The sequence below is a fragment of the Budorcas taxicolor genome, chromosome 4, assembly GCF_023091745.1.
Source record: "Budorcas taxicolor isolate Tak-1 chromosome 4, Takin1.1, whole genome shotgun sequence".
Lineage (NCBI taxonomy): Eukaryota > Metazoa > Chordata > Mammalia > Artiodactyla > Bovidae > Budorcas > Budorcas taxicolor.
In genome coordinates, this window is record NC_068913.1 from 22,184,515 (window position 1) to 22,203,961 (window position 19,447).

At 37.1% G+C, this 19,447-nt stretch overlaps 1 protein-coding gene across 1 annotated transcript in view; it reads right to left on the reverse strand.

The window, feature by feature from the left end:
- The window catches only part of LOC128046893 (uncharacterized), a 119,670-nt gene extending 101,918 nt beyond the window's left edge, over positions 1–17,752 (reverse strand). Inside the window, 1 exon segment of the mRNA XM_052639079.1 lies at positions 17,735–17,752. Within this exon segment, the coding sequence (XP_052495039.1) occupies positions 17,735–17,752 (18 nt within the window).
- Between the last annotated feature and the right edge of the window lie 1,695 nt (positions 17,753–19,447).

Consider the following 19,447-nt stretch of genomic DNA (forward strand, 5'->3'; position numbering starts at 1 on the left):
AATAATCAAGCAAGGACAGAGAGAAGGAGAAGTAAGGGATTTGAGTTCAAAAACTACAGATGCGTCATCATTCTTGGCACTACCCTGTCCAAACTTGTCTACTTTCCCAACTAATCCCGAACATTTTTCAAGGATATTGCACATCCTGAAAAATAAAGTGAGATCTCCTTTTGTGGCCTGGAGAATTCCATGGACTGTATAGTCCATGGGGTCGCAAAGAGTCAGACACGACTGAGCAACTTTCACTTGTACTTTTCCTTTTGTGACTGCAAATGTTGGTTGCTCAGTTGTGTCCAACTCTTTGCAACTCCATGGACTGTAGCCCACCAGGCTCCTCTGTCCATGGGATTTCCCAGGCAAGAATACTGCAGTGGGTTGACATTTCTTTTTCCAGGGGATCTTCCTGACCTAGGGATCGAACCCAGTTCTCCCACAATACAGGTAGATTCTTTACCATCTGAGTCACCAGGATTCCTTTTGTGATTAAGTCTTAAGGTAAACTTGGAAACTTGGGAAAGGAAACTTCCCACATTCACACCTCCAGAATTATATGGGCAGTGCCCTGGAGGAGGGCAGATGAGGGAGGGACTTTTTTTTTTTTTTTTTAAATAAAATGCTCTTGTAGAATATTTCTGGGCTTTCCCAATTTGTAACCTTCATTCAACTCCCCACTCAATGAATAAACCAGCTATATCATAAAACAGCTTTTTAGTACTCTCTTCCAACATCAAATTTGCTAGTATTATACATACTTAAAGAAACTGATTAAATTCTTAATACCCCTATTTTGAAAGACAGAAATTGAAGAAGGTAAGATTATAATATTTAATGAATGCCTTTATATACCAGACCCTGTACAAGACATTTTATCTGTTTTATTTCACTTAACGAGCAGGTGGCTAATGGTTTAGCTATTGGAATAATTTGATAAAAGTCAAAACGTGATAGAGAACCAAGACTGGAAGTATCGCATATCATGTTATATAAAAAGCTGTACATTCTCCACTCACTCCTTAATTTGATTTATTTTGTGACACCTAACTACTATGCATGTGGCGACTGTTCTGGTCAATGTAAAGACTAACTTGAGATGTAGTATTGATTCATGTAGAACTATGACCAGTATTGAAATCTGAGGGTCAGTTAGTTTCTAAATGTGTAACATTATTGACCTTATAGGATATTGTTTGTTAAATATATATTGTTAGAAAAAGATACCTATGAGGAGAAACCATTCGCCATTTTAAAGTTACACTGATATAGAACAAGTAACTATCGACTTAGTCACTTGAGATTTTAAACAATTTCTGGATATCACTTTGAATTTTTATCCTGAAACCTTTCTGTATAGCATGAGTATCGGCAGGAGGCCTGCAGGGGTTGGTTGTAGAGAGCTTGGAAAACACTTCAGCTTCTCCCTCACTGCAATGCTCTGTGTGAACCCATGCTCCCTGTGCTTTTCATCTCTAGGTTTGTAAGAAGTGCAAACCAGGGAAAAGAAAACATGTAAAAGAAAAGTAGATAGAATGGCAGAATGTGAGTAATCCTTCAGATTAACTTGTTATAAAATCAAAGACGGTAATTTAAGCTAACAGAAGATCAAGGGCACCAGTTCTTAGCTATAGATTCTGGGACTGCATAGAACCTCCTCATTGTTAGGGGTTCAAACAGAGGCCTCTCTGGAGAGGCAAGTGAAGGAAGCAAACTCCGGAAACCCATCAGAAGCTGACACACTATTTCCTTCTGGAAAAAGTTCTTTTCAGAATAGAATGTACACTTACTGAGGACTTTTGTTTCTTTCCCTAAGGTAGAAGATTAAACATTCTGATGAGCAAAAGAGATTTCTGAACCCCTTTCCGCATGGTTTAAACCATGGCCAATACCTCTTAAAAGACCTTGTCAATTCAAATTCTAGTGTCCTGTGTTGGATTTTTAATATTTTTAGCTTTCTTAAGCCAATAGTTTCTCAAGCCAGGTTGGTGGGAAGGGTAATCACAGAATTTGAGTTGATTAACTTTCCTTTGTTCTTTATGTAGGGGAAAAAACTGAAAATATGACATTTCCTCATACTGCTAGACAAAGAATAGGATTTGGCTTTTTTTCCCCTCATGACTTTACAAATACTAAAATGCATACATTCACTGAGTGTTTTAAACGTCCCAGATACTGAGAAGCCCTTTCCATGTATTAACTCATTTAATCTTCATTTTGACCCTATGAGATGTGTGCTATTATTTGGTTTTCATGGCTTCCCTGGTGGCTCATATGGTAAAGCATCTGCCTGCAATGCAGGAGACCAGCTTAGATACCTGGGTTGGGAAGATCCCCTGGAGAAGGAAATAGCAACCCTCTCCAGTAGCCTTGCCTGGAAAATCCCATGGACCGAGGAGCCTAGTAAGCTACAGTCCATGGGGTTGCAAAGAGTCAGACATGACTGAGCGACTTCATTTTCACTTTCACTTTCACTTTTGTTTGGTTTTCATACATTAAAAAACTAAGTTACAGACAGGTCAAGAAACATGCTCAAAGTAACTCAGGAGATGACAAACAAGGACTCACATCCCCTCAGTTTGGCTTCCCAGTTCCACGTTCTTATCTGCTATGTCATGTCACCTTTACTTCGCTGGTGGTTCAGACAGTAAGCGTCTGCCTACAATGCGGGAGACCCGGATTCAATCCCTGGGTGGGGAAGATCCTCTGGAGAAGGCAATGGCACCCCACTCCAGTACTCTTGCCTGGAAAATCCCACGGACGGAGGAGCCTGGTAGGCTGCAGCCCATGGGGTCGCAAAGAGTTGGATACAACTGAGCGACTTTATTTCACTTCCTTCTGTTGGCTAATGTTAGCCTGTTTCTCCAGATAATCAGCTGTTAGAAGGGAAACAATTTAAAACAAAAAGAGTCCACTGACTGTATTAAGGATATTAAAGAAAAGAGCGATATACCTTTAAGAAGAGATTTTTTTTTTTTAGGTATGTTCTGCAATAAATCAGTGATTTTCCAGAAATAGGATTATCTAGGCCAAACTCCCAAAATGCCAACTGAATTTCAAAATCATTTTCCTAATGTCCACAAGACAAGTAGCAAATAGAAGATAATATTAGATACTGCCAATTAATGAACAGTTAAAGTGTACTCATTTCTATGTAAATAATTCAACAAAAATTGGCAATTCACAGAGTTGTGAACTAGATGAATACAAACTACGAATCTCTGATTAAGATTCACAGAACTGTTTTTAATGAGTCATTTTGGGAAGTGCTTTCCGTAGAAGAGTAACTCAAAGAGAAAATAGCTGTGTATAAAATAGACCAAATACCCAATGAGGCACAAGTTGGAGAAAAGTAGGTCATGCTCTCATATTTAGCAAGAGGAAAACAGTATAGAAACCTAAAAAGTTGTTTATATATATATATAATAATTTGTAAATTATTTTCTTCTGATATTTTATAGAAGACTACTTCCTTGGGGGAGTCAAAGAATTCTTGGTTCATAACTATTTTTATTCTAGAATCCCATGATCCATTCTTCTCATAGGTAAAATGTTAAAATTGTTAAGTTTATATTATTTTCATTTGATGTATATATGTCACAAACATGTACCTTCTCTTGTAGTATTTGCTGATCTGGTAGTTTTGCTTTATTCCACATATTTTAGAACTATCAATTAGATGGTATCCAGGTGAAAACAGGAAAAACGACATTAAGGGGTCTGGGAAAGTCACTCCTTGAGTGTCATCTTGGCATACAAAGGAAAAAGTAGGATTCGTGATAAATTTCTGAATATTTGAAGAAAAAAATATATTCTGAGTTGCTTCTGCTGTATGATGTTAAAATGAGCTTTCAAAGTAAAGTTCCAGACAAGAATTTTTTAAAACAACTCTTAAACCCCTCAGTTACACTAATGAGGGTTTACAGTAGAGTCTTTTTGAAGAATGGAAGGATGGGAAGCACTATCTGCCAACTCCATATCAGCAAAGAGGAGCTTCTGTAAGGGAAGGAGATCCCCTGAATGAGTGCCTGTTATCTTTCCATCTTCCAGGCTAAGGTCAAACAACAGCTACCTTTTTGATAAAAAGCACAGTGAAGAACTAATCCCCACTGGTCAGCTGGTACTCAGCTGTAAAGAAAATGTATTTATCAGAATTTTCCATAGACACGATCAAGGCCACATAAATGAGAGAGCATTTATGGAATCATTTAAGATGCTTTCCATGAAGAACACTGGAAGAGGTGTGAAGACCTCAGCAAAACAATCAGAATGGAGATTCACCAAAAAAACTGATGAGTAAGCCCAAGTGAAAAGGCTATATACTTTATAATGCCAACTATCGACATTCTAGAAAAGAAATAAGTATGAAAACAGCAAAAGGATTAGTGGTTTCCAGGGATTGGAAGATAGGGAGGGATGACTAGAGCACAGCCAATTCTTAGGGCATAAAACTACTCTGCACAACACTCTCATTGCCAATATATGATTATACATTTGTGAAACCCACAGAAGGTCCAAAAGAGCAAATCCTAATATAAATAGTGGAATAAAGTTAGTGTATTAACATTCATTTATCAATTTTAACAAATGTATTATACCAATGCAAGATGTTAATAGGGAAAACTGCAGGAAGGTGGAGGTCGGGATATATGGAAATCTTGTACATTCTAATTGATTTTTCTATAAGCATAAGTTACTCAAAATTGTTTGTCTAACTCTGCAATCCCACTCCTGGGCATACATCCAGAGAAAAAACAGAATCCAAAGGATACATGCACCCCAAAGTTCACTGCAGCACTGTTTACAAGAGCCAAGACATGGAGGCAACTTAATGTCCATCAATCGAGGAGCAGGTAAAGAAGATGTGGTACATACATACAGTGGAATATTCCTCGGTCATTAGAAAGAATGAAATAATGCCATTTGCAGCAACATGGAGGGAGCTAGAAATTGTCCTACTGAGTGAAGTAAGTCAGAGAAGAGGAACTACCATATGACATCCCTTATATGGGAAATCTAAAGAAATGATACAAATGATCTTACAGAACAGAAGGAAACTCACAGATTTAGAGAAAGATCTTATGGTTTCTGGGTGGAAGAAAGGGGAAAGGGAGTTTGGGATGGACACGTACACATGTACACACAGTGCTATACTTAAAAAGGATAACCAACAAGGACCTGCTATATAGCACATCCAACTCTTCTCAATATTATGTGGCAGATGGGATGGGAGGAGAATCTGGGGAGAAAGGATACATGTTTGTGTATGGTTCAGTCCCTTTTCTGTTTACCTGAAACTATCACAGCTACACCTCAATACAAAATTAAAAGTTAAGGGAAAAACTCTATCTTGAAATAAAAATAGATATCTCAAAAAGAAAGCAGCTAGAAACTGTTTTAAAAGACAGCACCAGTCATGAAAGGGGGAGAGGGAAGAGAATGGGAGAAAAGAAAAGGGAATGAATAGTGTGTGACGTGTGAAACTGGGTGAAATTATATGAAACATGGTTGGTATGCACCCACAGACGAATACCTTCAGAGACCTGATCGTCCACCTTGCCAATGGCAGAGAAGTCTGACACTGGTGGATAGAAAGCTTCCCTGAATGGCACACCTGATCCTTAGTCAAGTCACAATTTGCCCTTAAGAATACTTTCTATGCACCTCTTGATGAAAGTGAAAGAGGAGAGTGGAAAAGTTGGCTTAAAGCTCAACATTCAGAAAACTAAGATCATGGCATCTGGTCCCATCACTTCATGGGAAATAGATGGGGAAACAGTGGAAACAGTGTCAGACTTTATTTTGGGGGGGCTCCAAAATCACTGCAGATGGTGACTGCAGCCATGAAATTAAAAGACGCTTACTCCTTTGAAGGAAAGTTATGACCAACCTAGATAGCATATTCAAAAGCAGAGACATTACTTTTCCAACAAAGGTCCGTGTAGTCAAGGCTATGGTTTTTCCTGTGGTCATGTATGGATGTGAGAGTTGGACTGTGAAGAAAGCTGATTGCCAAAGAATTGATGCTTTTGAACTGCAGTGTTGGAGAAGACTCTTGGGAGTCCCTTGGACTGCAAGGAGATCCAACCAGTCCATTCTGAAGGAGATCAGCCCTGGGATTTCTTTGGAAGGAATGATGCTAAAGCTGAAACTCCAGTACTTTGGCCACCTCATGCGAAGAGTTGACTCATTGGAAAAGACTCTGATGCTGGGAGGGATTGGGGGCAGGAAGAGAAGGGGATGACAGAGGATGAAATGGCTGGATGGCATCACTGACTCAACGGATGTGAGTCTGAGTGAACTCTGGGAGTTGGTGATGGACAGGGAGGCCTGGCGTGCTGCGATTCATGGGGTCGCAAGGAGTTGGACACGACTGAGCGACTGAACTGATACACCTCTAGCTTCAAATATTTATCAGGATTTCCCATTACTCTAACATTCATTTTCCAAAACACTGTGAACTTATAAAGTAGGATAGAAGAGCAAAATATCACTGCCAAACTAATTTATAAGTGAACTGATGACCTGTGAAGCAGGTTAGCAGTCATACCTCCCCCAGTTTACTATTTGTTTACCATCTTCATTGCTCAGTCTTACTGTTCAGTCCCTCACTGTCAATTAGAGTGTGATAACAATATTTAAAAATACTGTAAAATATTTGAAAGAAATACTGTGAAATACTGTGAATATTTCAAATATTCATAATATTTGAAAATACTGTGATAACAATATTTAAATCATTTACAAAGTAAAATGTTAAAAGTAGTGTATTGTTTACAATAAATCGGAAAGCCATAGACAAATGGTGATATATCAGAGTTAAACAAATTAAAAGCTGAAGAAAGAATCCACCATGGTAAGTTTCAGAAAAGATTAATTTTAATATCAAAGCATTAATTTTAAAAATCTTTGGGAAAACGGGTAGTGCCTGTTTCTAAAAGAGATTCTTATACTGACTGCAATGTAGGATTCAAAGTTAAAGGATCACGTCATAACATCCTGTCATTTTGTTTGAAAAATCATAAGAAAATACCCTAAAAAAGTAAGAGGAAAATACCTCCGTAAGTTCTTCTTTCATTTTTTAAGATAACGTCCTATGTCCACCTCTCCACTACCTACTATGACATTTTGATTCTTTTAATGTATGCACAATTAACTTTTTCTGATTATTATTATAGTTTGATAAGATTCCCATAATCACCCCTATACTTGTGAACACCTGTCATATTCATAAATTTCGAGGTTATTTCAAGGAAACCTATTAATAACCACCTTCCACTGGTTTCTCCCCACCTTTAAGTCTCGTGTACCTTCATATTTAAAAACAGTTAATTAGTAAGCCATTGCAAACAAAGACTGCAGCTATGAAATCGGAAGATGACTGCTTCCTGGCAGGAAAGCAACGACAAACCTAGACAGTGTGTTGAAAAGCAGAGACATTACTCTGCCAACAAAGGTCTGTATAGTCAAGGCTATGGTCTTCCCAGTAGTCATATATGATTATGACAGCTGTACCTTAAAGAAGGCAGAATGCCAAAGAATTGATGCCTTTGAACTGCGGTGTTGGAGAAGGCTCCTGCAAGTCCCTTGGACAGCAAGGAGATCAAACCAGTCAATCTTAATTGAGATCAACCCTGAATGTTCACTGGAAGGACTGATGCTGAAACTCCAGTATTTTGGTCAGATGACTCATTGGGAAAGTCCCTCGTGCTGGGATAGATTGATGGCAGAAGGAGAAGAGGGCATCAGAGGATGAGATAGCTGGACAACATCACCGATGCAATGAACATGAACTTGGGCAAACTCCAGGTGATGGTGAGGGACAGGGAGGCCTGCCATGCTGTAGTCCATGGGATCACAGAGTTGGACATGACGGGGCAACTTAACAACAACTACAATGTAGTATTTTAACATAATTTCTCACTGTTTGATCCTCATCTCTACTTCCAATGCTGTGTCTGTCACTATTATGGGCACTGAAAAAAGAGTGGAAAACTGCATCCATGCCTGAGACATGCATTCTGGTTGGAGTTCTTTTATGATTATAAATCACAAAATGTACTCATAGAGAATAATCATTTCATTCTTTAACTTTAATTATCCATAATTTAATTAGTGAAATGGGTGAGGGCTGCAGAAGAAAAAAATTTAAAGGACATCATCGAAGAGGCAGAAACTTAATATTCCCTGATAGCTAAGTTGGTAAAGAATCTGCCTGCAATGCAGGAGACCCTGGTTCTATTCCTGGGTCAGGACAATCCCCTGGAGAAGGGACAGGCTACCCACTCCAGTATTCTAGGGCTTCCCTTGTGGCGCAGCTGATAAAGAATCCACCTGCAATGCAGGAGACCTGGGTTCCATCCCTGGGTTGGAAAGATTCCCTGGAGAAGGGAAAGGCTACCCACTGCAGTATTCTGGCCTGGAGAATGCCATGGACTGAATAGTCCATGGGGTCGCAAAGAGTCAGACACAACTGAGCAACTTTCACTTCACTTAGAGATGTTTTAAATGGCCAGAAAACTATGGAAACAACCTAAGTGCCCATCAACAGAGGAAGGGATAACAAGATGTGGTGTATATAGACAGTGAAATATCATTCAGCCATGAGAAAGAAGGAAATCTTGAAATTTGCAGCAATTTGCACTGAACCTTAAAACATTATGCTAAGTGAAGCAAATCAGAGCCAGAAAGGCAAAGACTACATGGCATTACTTATGTGGAATAAATAAAACATCAAACTCACAGAAACAGTAGAAAAGTGGCTGCTAAGGGTTGGGGGAAATAAGACAATGTTGGCAAAAGGGTATAAACTTTCAGTTATAAGATCTGAGGGTCTAACTAACAGCATGGCAACTACAGCTGATAACACTACTGTGTGATACTATTAACTGAAATTTGCTAAGAGGTAAACCGAAATGTTCTCACACACCAAAAGATAAACCTCTGAGGCAAATGTGTGATAATTAACTAGGGGGGATCCTTTCAATGTATATGATAATGGGCACTTTAAGTATCTCAACAATTTTGTTAATAATATCACAATAAAGCTGGGGAGAAAAAGGAGAAAAAGGGAGATTTGTGTGCTCAACCATTCAAAAAGAGAAAAAAGTCATATTCGTAAAACAGAGGTAATAGAGATGCATAAAAAATAGCCAGAAAAAAGAAAATCCAACAAAACTAACTATAAAAAGATAAAAGTGAACAGTGGTAGTTTTTTAAGAGTGATGGGACTTGACAGGAATGGTTTTAATAGGAAGCAAGAGATGCAAAGTTAGAGACGGCAAATATATAGTAAATTGAGAGTTATTACTTCTTTGCTAATCACTAGTTTAAAATACTATTACAAAATAAGTTTTTTTAATTAGCAACACATAAGAATCTGTTTAAGGAAGTAAGATGAATGTTTGTCTGCACCTAAAATAGTTAATTTACTTCTTTTTATACTTTTGAGCACAGGATCTTTTTGAACCTTAACTTTTAAATTAGATAATTATGTAGAAAAATATTTTCTTTACAAAATGAATACCTTTTACACCATTGTTATCTCTACTTAATCTCAGAATTTTAATTTAATATTTTTCTGTGTTCTAAATGACAGAAACCTTTTATCTCCTTGTTCTCTAGTCTCTACAACTTCCATCTTGTAGGTACTCGCTTGCCAGATTACTCCCTTCTCATTTCTACTCCCTTGTCCTTCCACAGTCCAATACAAATCAAAAAGGAGAGGGGGCAAGGCAACTTTGGACTTATCTATAATAAGTATAAATTTTTATCGGGCTTCTCCATTTCCTACCAGAACAAACCTTTGAAAAAAGAGTAAAAAAATTTTTTTTAATTAATTAAAACAAGCAAATAAAAAACACTCCTCTCTTATGCTTTTCTACTTCTTGGCAGAATGTGGTTTAAAACATAGGTACAACAATGTAACTGTTTTTGCAGCTCCCTAGATACTTGTGGGCTTCCCAGGTTGTGCTAGAGGTAAAGAACCCACTTGCCAATGCAGGAGACTTAAAAGATGTGGGTTCAATCTCTGGGTTGGGAAGATCCTCTAGAGGAGAGCACAGCAACCCACTCCAGCATTCCTGCCTGGAGAATCCTATGAACAGAGAAGCCTGGTGGGCTACAGTCCATGGGTAGCACAGAGTCGGACACGACTGAAGTGACTTTGCACAATGCAGACACTTGTAGCTGCTATAAACGTCTTTACATGTCACTACTCTGGCAAGATGTCTTATAAAGTATTTCTAAAAGATCCTTTATTTCTTGGTGAGAATATTTTAAAAAGCCTTTAGCATTTGTTTTATATAACTGAAAGGGGTTTCATAATTATTGTGTCACAGTTATAAGTAGAGCCTACAAATAAGTTTCCTTTCCAAGCAGTAAAGCCAATTCCAGTAAATGATTCATTTTATACTTTCCTCCGCTTTGTTTGAAAAGGTCCTGGGCAGAGTAAAATTATTTATGTCTAAAAGGAGATCTGTGATTATTCAATATATCCCAGAGATGGTGCTGCACTATTGAGTGCCCAGCACACACTGGGTGTTCTGTAAGCCTTGAGTGATTCAGTGTGAGCCTGCAGTCCGGCAGCTGGTCCATCACAAGGATGAAAGTTTTAATAATGGCTCATTCAGAATTAATTTTTAGCTCAAAACCCACCTCTTTTCATTTTACATGGGTCTCTTATCTAATGTTCTGAGAAACTAGTAAAATGTGGACTTGCACATTTGGAGAATAAAACTTCTATTTTGCCAACCTTTTATTAAAAAACACAACTTTCTGGGTTGGGGTTTGATGTGGTGACTCATTTGCTGAGATTAACCTTAAGGGAGCGGATCTTTGAAAGAAGCATGTCTTTTTATTTTTCCCACATTAATAGTTCCTCCAAAGTCTCAGCATTTGTTCAATCTGCCACTGGGGAAGTCATAAATTGCTTTTTCCTATACTCAAAAATTTGCTTTTATTATAGGATCCGTTTTTTGTTTAGATCTTGGCCAGACAAGATGTGGTTAGGTATATCTAGAATTGGTATTTCTGAGGCTGTTTCCATAGCCAAAGCAAAATTCAGTTTCTCACGACTTTTGAGTTGATTGATTATTCTGTAGAAAAATTGGGAAGTAAACACTTATAGAACTAACAAATCATGTGACATTGAGGTTTTTTTAAGTTCTCAAAAAATATTTCAAGTGTGGGATACAACCAAATTTTGTACCTTGACATTAATTTTTAATGTTTCCAAATTAAAGTTAAGACAAGCTGTTATGCAAATGCTACTTTCATTAAAAAAAAATTGTTGTTCATATGTAAAAATGCTGTAGAGGTCCACTACCAGAGATGTCCTTACAGAATGCTTCATTTAGGAGGAAATAATTGTGAGGTTTTTTATTCATTCTCTTCATAAAATAAAGGTAAACATTTGAAACAATTGGTAAGAGTTATAGAATTGCAATTTCATTTTGCATGCTTTGCTCTTTGCCAGCTTCTGTTTTAATCATTTGAACTATGAGCAACATTGTCTGAAATATAATAAAGCATTTATATGGATTACAAGAATGTAAAATTCAAGCTGTTTTAAAGAGGAGTTGCAACTAAGTAACTTGTGTAAGATTACACAGCTGCTGAGTAGCAAAGGCAATTCTCAGTCAGTCTTAACCACTAAACTGAAAGCTTCCCACATCAACTTTTTGGTGTCCTCTGAGGAAAAAACTTCTTTGACTATCATGTGCTGGTTCAGAGATCTGTCATCATTAAAGGCATCTTCTAAGAAGTTTGGGAGCAAGTGATCTAATATATTCAGTGAAAGATGTACATGTCATATCAGTGCTTTATTAAGATCTGTAAACGTTAAGTACATATGTAGAATGGTCCAAACTCCTGTCTTTAACAAGAATATGGCTATTTAAAGAGAAATCTTATAAATCCTCCTGATATACTGTCCAAAATATTACTTATATGGCTCTCTCACACACACACACATCTTTACATATATTTATATAACCATACACACATAATCCAGTCTTAGAGAAGTTACTTTCTTCCATAAACCAAAAAGATATGAATCTAGCAGGAGAAAGCAAGAGGTGAGAATTTGGCACAAAGTAGTCTGAAATGCACTGCAGCTGGACAAAAAAAGTGGGAGGGTGGGAAGGGGAGAACTAACTAATAGCTAATATTTGTTGATAATTCAAATGTGCTAGGCAACATTCTAAGCACTTGATATATACTAAGTCATTCAACCCTTAGAGCAAGACTCTGCAGAATGTATAAATATGTCATTTCACAAACTCAGCCTCATGGGAGGACAGCTGAGGATAGCCATTTGTTCAAAAATCACATGGCTAGGAAATGGTGAAGCCAAGATCTGCATAGAGTCTGTCTGGCTCCAGAAAACACATTTTTCACCATTAATGGGCTAGTTTTGTTTTAATTGAATGCGACATCCTCTCAACATGTGTCAGTATCAAATCTCTAGTGCTTGTGATTGAAAGTACTCTCATGGTGACAATGATTTCTGCTAATAAGAATACTGTTTTGTGATAAACCAACAGCACTGATTATAAGTTAATGAGCATGTAATTTTAAAACAGTCAAATCCAACTCTGGATTCTTGAACTTTTACTAGAAGACAATCCAGTTTCAACCATGCCTTAAATATATTATGATATATTAGCCACAAGGTTTAAAATATTTAGAGATGACCCATACTCCTATACTTAATATCGAATTCTGAGTCACCTAATTAAGTACTTAAGTCCCACTATTTCAGCCTGATATTCACATGCACAGTATCAAACATACGGGGGACAAAATAGCAAGTGGGAGGAATTTATTTCATGATACATTTTATAGCCAATTTCAGAAACCAACATGGATGAACTACCATCTGCCCTTTATTTAATGACCCAAACCTTTCTTCAAATACTCCCAATGATTCAAACGTCACTATACATTAAACAGATGAAAATTCCTGTGAAACTATGCAGTGTGTTTGACTTGTCTCTAGGAATAGCTTTCACTGTTACTTAACTATTTTCACATCACGTCTGTCACATGGTTGGTTAAATTAAGGGCATCACTTCTTATCCACTACAAAAGGTATTTTACCTTAAATCATGGTGGCTGAAGAGAAATTTAATGAAAAGGAGTTTGAAGAGTAGATGCAATTCTAAAACTTACAGAAAGTCAAGTGCTTTTAAAGAAAATGGAGTGGTTATTTAATTCATTGCTTTATATCAAAATCTACTGATTTCATAACAAGTGGCAACACAATCATTTGCCTTACAAATCATTTAAGTTAACAAGTTTAACATCCTCTTTAATTGAAGTTTAAAGATAGCCTAGACTAAAAATAACAAATGATCTAATTCATCCAGTTTGATTCCTTTCAGAGTGCCAATTATGTTATTTATTAAACAATTATTATTCTATCTATAAAAATTATCAGATAGGTGGGATTTTTATTGGCAAATAAATTTCTATACATATATAGTGTTACGTGTGTGTGCATGCTAAATCGCTTCAGTCGTGTCCAACTCTTTGCGACCCCATGGACTGTAGCCTGCCCGGCTCCTCTGTCCATAGAACTTTCCAGGCAAGAATACTGGAGTGGGTTGCCATTCCCTTGTCCAATATAGTATCATACGGATTACAAATGAATAAACTATTTTTAGTACACAGTTCAGTAAATGCCTATAAGGCTATTTAAGAAAAATGGTATGCCAAGCAGTTAGTAAATTTGACAAACATGATGTTGCTCAGAACTACTAGAGTTTACCAGAATTTGAACATTCAAGTACATACAGCAGCACATAATAAAATATTCAATACATCAAGCACTGAAATTAATGTTATAAAATGAGTACTATTAAAAATAATTAAATAATTGAAATGAAAAAGCTGGTTCAAATTCCTTAAGAATTGTGCTTTAATTCAACAAAAGTTACAACCTAGAAAATGTTGAAAAATATTGAGAATTTTAAGAAAGATTGCCATATCCTACTAAAGAAGGAAAGAATGATAAACAGTAATTCCTGTGGCTTTATCCAGGTAAATGTTCTCTCAAATATTCTTTGATATTTTCAAACTATGGTTTTACATCTCTAAACTAAAATAATTTAGATAAATGATTTAAAACTATTATTTCCTATTCCTTTATTAAATAAGACTAATATTATATCAAATTAAGTTATTCTCACTTACCTAAATCTGTCCCCCAAAATCCAAACCTTTAAAAAAAACAAGTCACTGTCACAGAATCTTAATTCTCCTGGACTTCTTTTTATCATAAAGATGTACAGCAAGGTTTATGTTCCAGTCCAAGTCCTACTAATCAATGTAGAATCTCAATCTAAGATTCAGTTATAAAATGAGGGAGAAGGACCTGTGAGTGCACTGTCGATTCAAAATTACATTCCAGGCTTGTTTTAAACACTTGCTTTCAGAAGACAAGACAGAAACAAAATAAGTTTTAAAATATACAACTCTATATTTATAACAACATTGTCACTAAAACTATAATATTTACTGCTCTTCATAACTTGGGTTCGTTTCTAAAAACAGTAGTTTATTCCATGAGAAGATAATGATACTGTTCATCCCAATATGGACACTTTGTTAAAAATATCAAAAGATTCTTTCAAGTTCAGATGGATTTGCACTGATCCTCTGCCTCCCACACTTCGAATATTTTTAATCTCTAATTTAAGAGCTATGAAGCTGTGGAGGGAAAATGAACAAGGAGTTGCACAAAGTTATTTTGTCAGCTCCTACTGATTACATATTTATGGAGAAATAAGTGTCCTTGGAACCATGTTTAAAAAGGCAAGAGACTAGACACAAGATCAAAGAGCCAGGTACTTTTACTTCTTTTGAAGAACAGAAAAATGCACCATGGGTATTCTTTTATACATCTATACATATTATAGCTCAATTTGTGTGGTTGAACAAGTCACAGTGAGCTGGATGCCTTCTCTTTTGGATGTTTTAATTGGGATTCTTTTCCCTGGTATGCAGATACTTACGTGTAATTTTACTAAAAGTTAACAAAAAGGCCAAAACCAAATCGAGCCTTTATGTTTATGAGAATAGCAAAATCCATCTGCATATTTTTAGTGCCTTCCTAACCACATGTCACTCCTCTGGAGTTTAGTGTATATCTTTAATTTCATAATACATTGGTTTATTTTTTCACAAACAACTGGAACATATAAACTCAAAGAAAGCAAAAGTGAGGCTATTCCTTGGTCACCATTTAAACACCTGCCTGGTGTTTGAAGCCAAAGTAGTGGTTCTGAGATTTCAAATGTTTACATATTATCCACAGCCACAAGTGCCTTTAATGTGGTATTATCTGAAAATAATTCACTGGCATTTGGGTTTAGACTTCTATGCGATCTGACTATTAAGTATTACCTTTGCCTTCAACAACTGGACTCCATTTTCAACTTCACCTGAATCTTTATTTTTCCCCTAAAACTATTTTATATAAATGGCCCAGAGAAGCCCTGGTTTGTGCCCCTATTTTGACAGATATATATTCGGTTGTATCTTTAAGAAGCTGTTTTACTGTGTTTACTTTTAAAGGTGTTGGAAAAACCTGGTTAGGCAAGTTGATGCTTCCTTCCTCACATCTGGGAGTAGTAGCCAGAGGCAAGGCATCAGACAAGTTTGTGCCTTTGGTCACCACTTTCTTCAGCCCAAGCTCGAAATCTGTTGATTTCTATTGCCTCAGCCAAGTCGTTCTAATAATTCACCTAAACAGATAAATTAGCACCTAACTGTGCCTGATACTGAACCATCAGGCTTCCCTGATAGCTCAGTTGGTAAAGAATCCACCTGTAATGCAGGAGACCACAGTTCAATTCCTGGGACAGGAAGATCCCCTGGCAATGGGATAGGTTACCCACTCTAGTATTCTGGCCTGGAGAATTCCATAGACAGTACAGTTCATGGGGTTGCAAAGAGTCAGACACGACTGAGAGATTTTCACCTTCACTTTCTACATTGTGTCAGGCACTGTGTTAGTAACATTTGTTTCTCACAATAAGATTTGAGATAGGTACCAATATTATGCCCATGTACTGCTATAGAAACCAAAGCTTTGGACAAATTAAGCACATTGGCCAAGATCCCACAGCTGAGCCAAAGACAAAGGAATCACAGAATAATCATTTCTTTAAAGAAGTTAGACTCCCTAGTAAACATAAAAAACTTTCTCCCACTGTCTTTCAACCTTCTTCTCTGGGATAATTCTTTTCCTGTTCCTAGATAAAACCTTAAGAAGTATCCACAGTTTTCCAATTCCCTTTCATCAAAAGGATCATCCCATTTTGCTAGCTAAAATGTCCACCTAATGTAATAATCAAATTTCAAACTTCATAAAGGTGAAACCTCTGCTTTTCCCATCTTGAGCCCATTTCAGGCTAATAAGCCTGTAGCAGTGACCAGGTTAGGTGCTTTCTTCTCTGCGTCCTTCCCCCTTCACTAGACAGTCACCCTTAGGGGTCACATGGAGGAAGGGGCAGGTGCCAATGTCATATGGAGGCTGAGTCTTCTGGGCAACAGAGGACAAATCCTGACTGGGGTGAGAAGGAACACATCTGTCCATTTCTCCAAGGACACCCAACAGAACACTCAACTTGTTCTGACATGAAATATTCCTCACTGCTGGTGGCTTCTATTCACTTCCAGAGGTCCACCTTTGGTCTTCCTGGTTAGAAAAACTTTCTAAATGTTTTCAGGCCAACTTCTTCCCAAGAATCAATCAAATGTATACAGCCTTCTCCCACGACAGATGTCACTGCCAGTGACGTTGCTCCATCATGTCTGACTCTTTGCGATCTACCAGGCTTTGCTCTACCAGGCTCCTCCATTCATGGAATTTTCCAGGCAAGAGTACTGGAGTGGGTTGCCATTTCCTTCTACAGGGGATCTTCCCAACCTGGGGATTGAACCCAAGTCTCCCACATTGCAGGCAAATGCTTTACCGACTGAGCTACCAGGAAAGATGTCACTGCAGTTTACTCCTAATGCAGCTTCCTAACTCTGCTCAGGCAGGGACATTTGTGTCATCTTTTTAAATACATGTAATTATGAACCTCCAAATGCCAACAAACATTACCAAACCCTATGAACAGATACTGTGAACTTTCCCCAACTTAATTTCAGGTGATGGGAAAACATTCCCTTCAAAAACGCTTTCATTCCATTCCTCCATAGAAAATGGGTGAAGCACTGTTAATTCGACCCAAACAAGCCTCTCCACAGATCTTAACATTTTCATCAAACCTCTAGCTACCCCTAATTTATCTTCCTAGTAACTGCTAAACTCTATTGAAAACTACACATTAATTATCTTGTTTCCAAGTCTTATGTGAATGGTGCAGATCTGACTTGAAATGTGCCCAACACACTGGCACAATTCTTGTATTCCTTAGTTCAAATTCCCCAATGTTAACACTTGTTATATCTTAGAGATTAAAGACAACAAGGAGAATTTACCCAAATATAACCTTGGAAATATCTGATGAACAGGTTTATAGAATCTCAGCTGCGTAGATTATTCATCCCACCTAAGGAATTGCAAGTAACACCTCATCAATGGCTGAGGTCTTTTTTGACTCAAATTATTAATATCTACCAGGAAATGCAGTACCAAATCTCCAAACCTTCAAAATTATATATATACATACACACACATATATATATTCATGATCTAATCAGACAGCAAATTTAATATTATACTCACCTTCACATATATTAACATGTCTACATTCAATACTATAGCAGTCCATATAAATAAATCAGATTAATTTATTTGCATGGCATATCAATCATAAAAAAATCTCAGGTACTCAAAATAAAAATTCATTGCAAATAATGATTCAAGGTAAATTTTAGTGAAAACAGTGCACATCTTAAGGCCAAGAAGGGGCTCAAATGAGCCCAATTTACACAGGACCTTATCCAGGAGGTCGGAGATACAAGTGAACCAAATTAGAAATTAAAGGTTTAATTAACTTATAAAGGTATTTTTATGTAGCCCAGAAAGACTTCAACAGTATTCATTCTTGAATGTCTAGGCCTACACACAGTACCTTTAACATGTATGTGCCACACTCACGTTTAGACATATTTCAACTTAACAACAACATTTCAAATACAACTCTAAGGTAAATCATTCACCACTCAACCCAATTTAAACCTATGTTGTTACTACTTTTGCTTAAGAAAACATTATGACTAAAGAAAATATTTGGCAGAATAGTCAAATACTCAGCAGTTTGTAAAGTTAGACAACTTACCCAGTCTTTAGTCTTATAAGGATTCAAGAATCTCCTGATAGGGTGGGTAGGGGAAAAGATCATGATGAGAAGCACCTGGGAAGCATCATCCCACCTTCACCGGGTCCACCTAAGGCTGTTAGGAGTGAGGAAGATGATTATTCATGTTACAGCCTGAAAAACAGTTATATATTCCCACTAATCAAACCACTGACTATCTTTTAAGGTTGAAGAAACTGCCCCCAAACTGTTAAGTTACTGGTCTTAGACTACACAATTAGTTAGCAAAATTCCAACAAAAATTTTCAGCCTCCTTTTACCCTACCATACATGAAACTGAAGTTTTTTTGAAAGTAGCTTAGCTTACAGATTTGGCATTAGTTTATTTCAATAATGAAATAATAAGTGGCCTTATGCTCCCCACTCTGCTCCCCCCACCCTACAAATTCTCCTCTTTCAAATAAATTACATTCACAGAACTCCTCCTAAGTATCTCTCAGTAAGATAAGCACAGTGCCAGGGAGGGTTTAAAAACAATTAGCAAAATTAACATTAAACTTTATTTTCGTATAACATCAACAGTAACTCTAGATGCAGGTAAGAGACAATGGGAATTCGTTTTTAAATTTTTTGAAACAACTTTACCATTTTGTTACCAAGTCCTAGTTTCAGCTGAACAGGATTATTCCATTAAACTAGGTTCACTTGTCTAATTAGACCCCTCTGTATTTTACCCTCAATAAGGTCTTTGTCATACCTGAATGCTCTAGTGAGTTTCCCTACTTTCTTCAACTCAAGTCTGAATTTGACAATAATTCAAGGGTTTAGATCAAGGGATTAGATCTGATAGACAGAGTGCCTGATTAACTATGGACAGAGGTTCTTGACATTGTACAGGAGACAGGGATCAAGACCATCTCCAAGAAATGCAAAAAAAGCACAATGGCTGTCCGAGGAGGCCTTACAAATAGCTGTGAAAAGAAGAGAAGCCAAAAGCAAAAGAGAAAAGGAAAGATATATCCATTTGAATGCAGAGTCAAAGAATAGCAAGGAGAGACAAGAAAGCCGTCCTCAGTGATCAGTGCAAATAAATAGAGGAAAACCATAGAATGGGAAAGACTAGAGATCTCTTCCAGAAAATTAAAGATACCCAGGGAACATTTCATGCAAAGATGGGC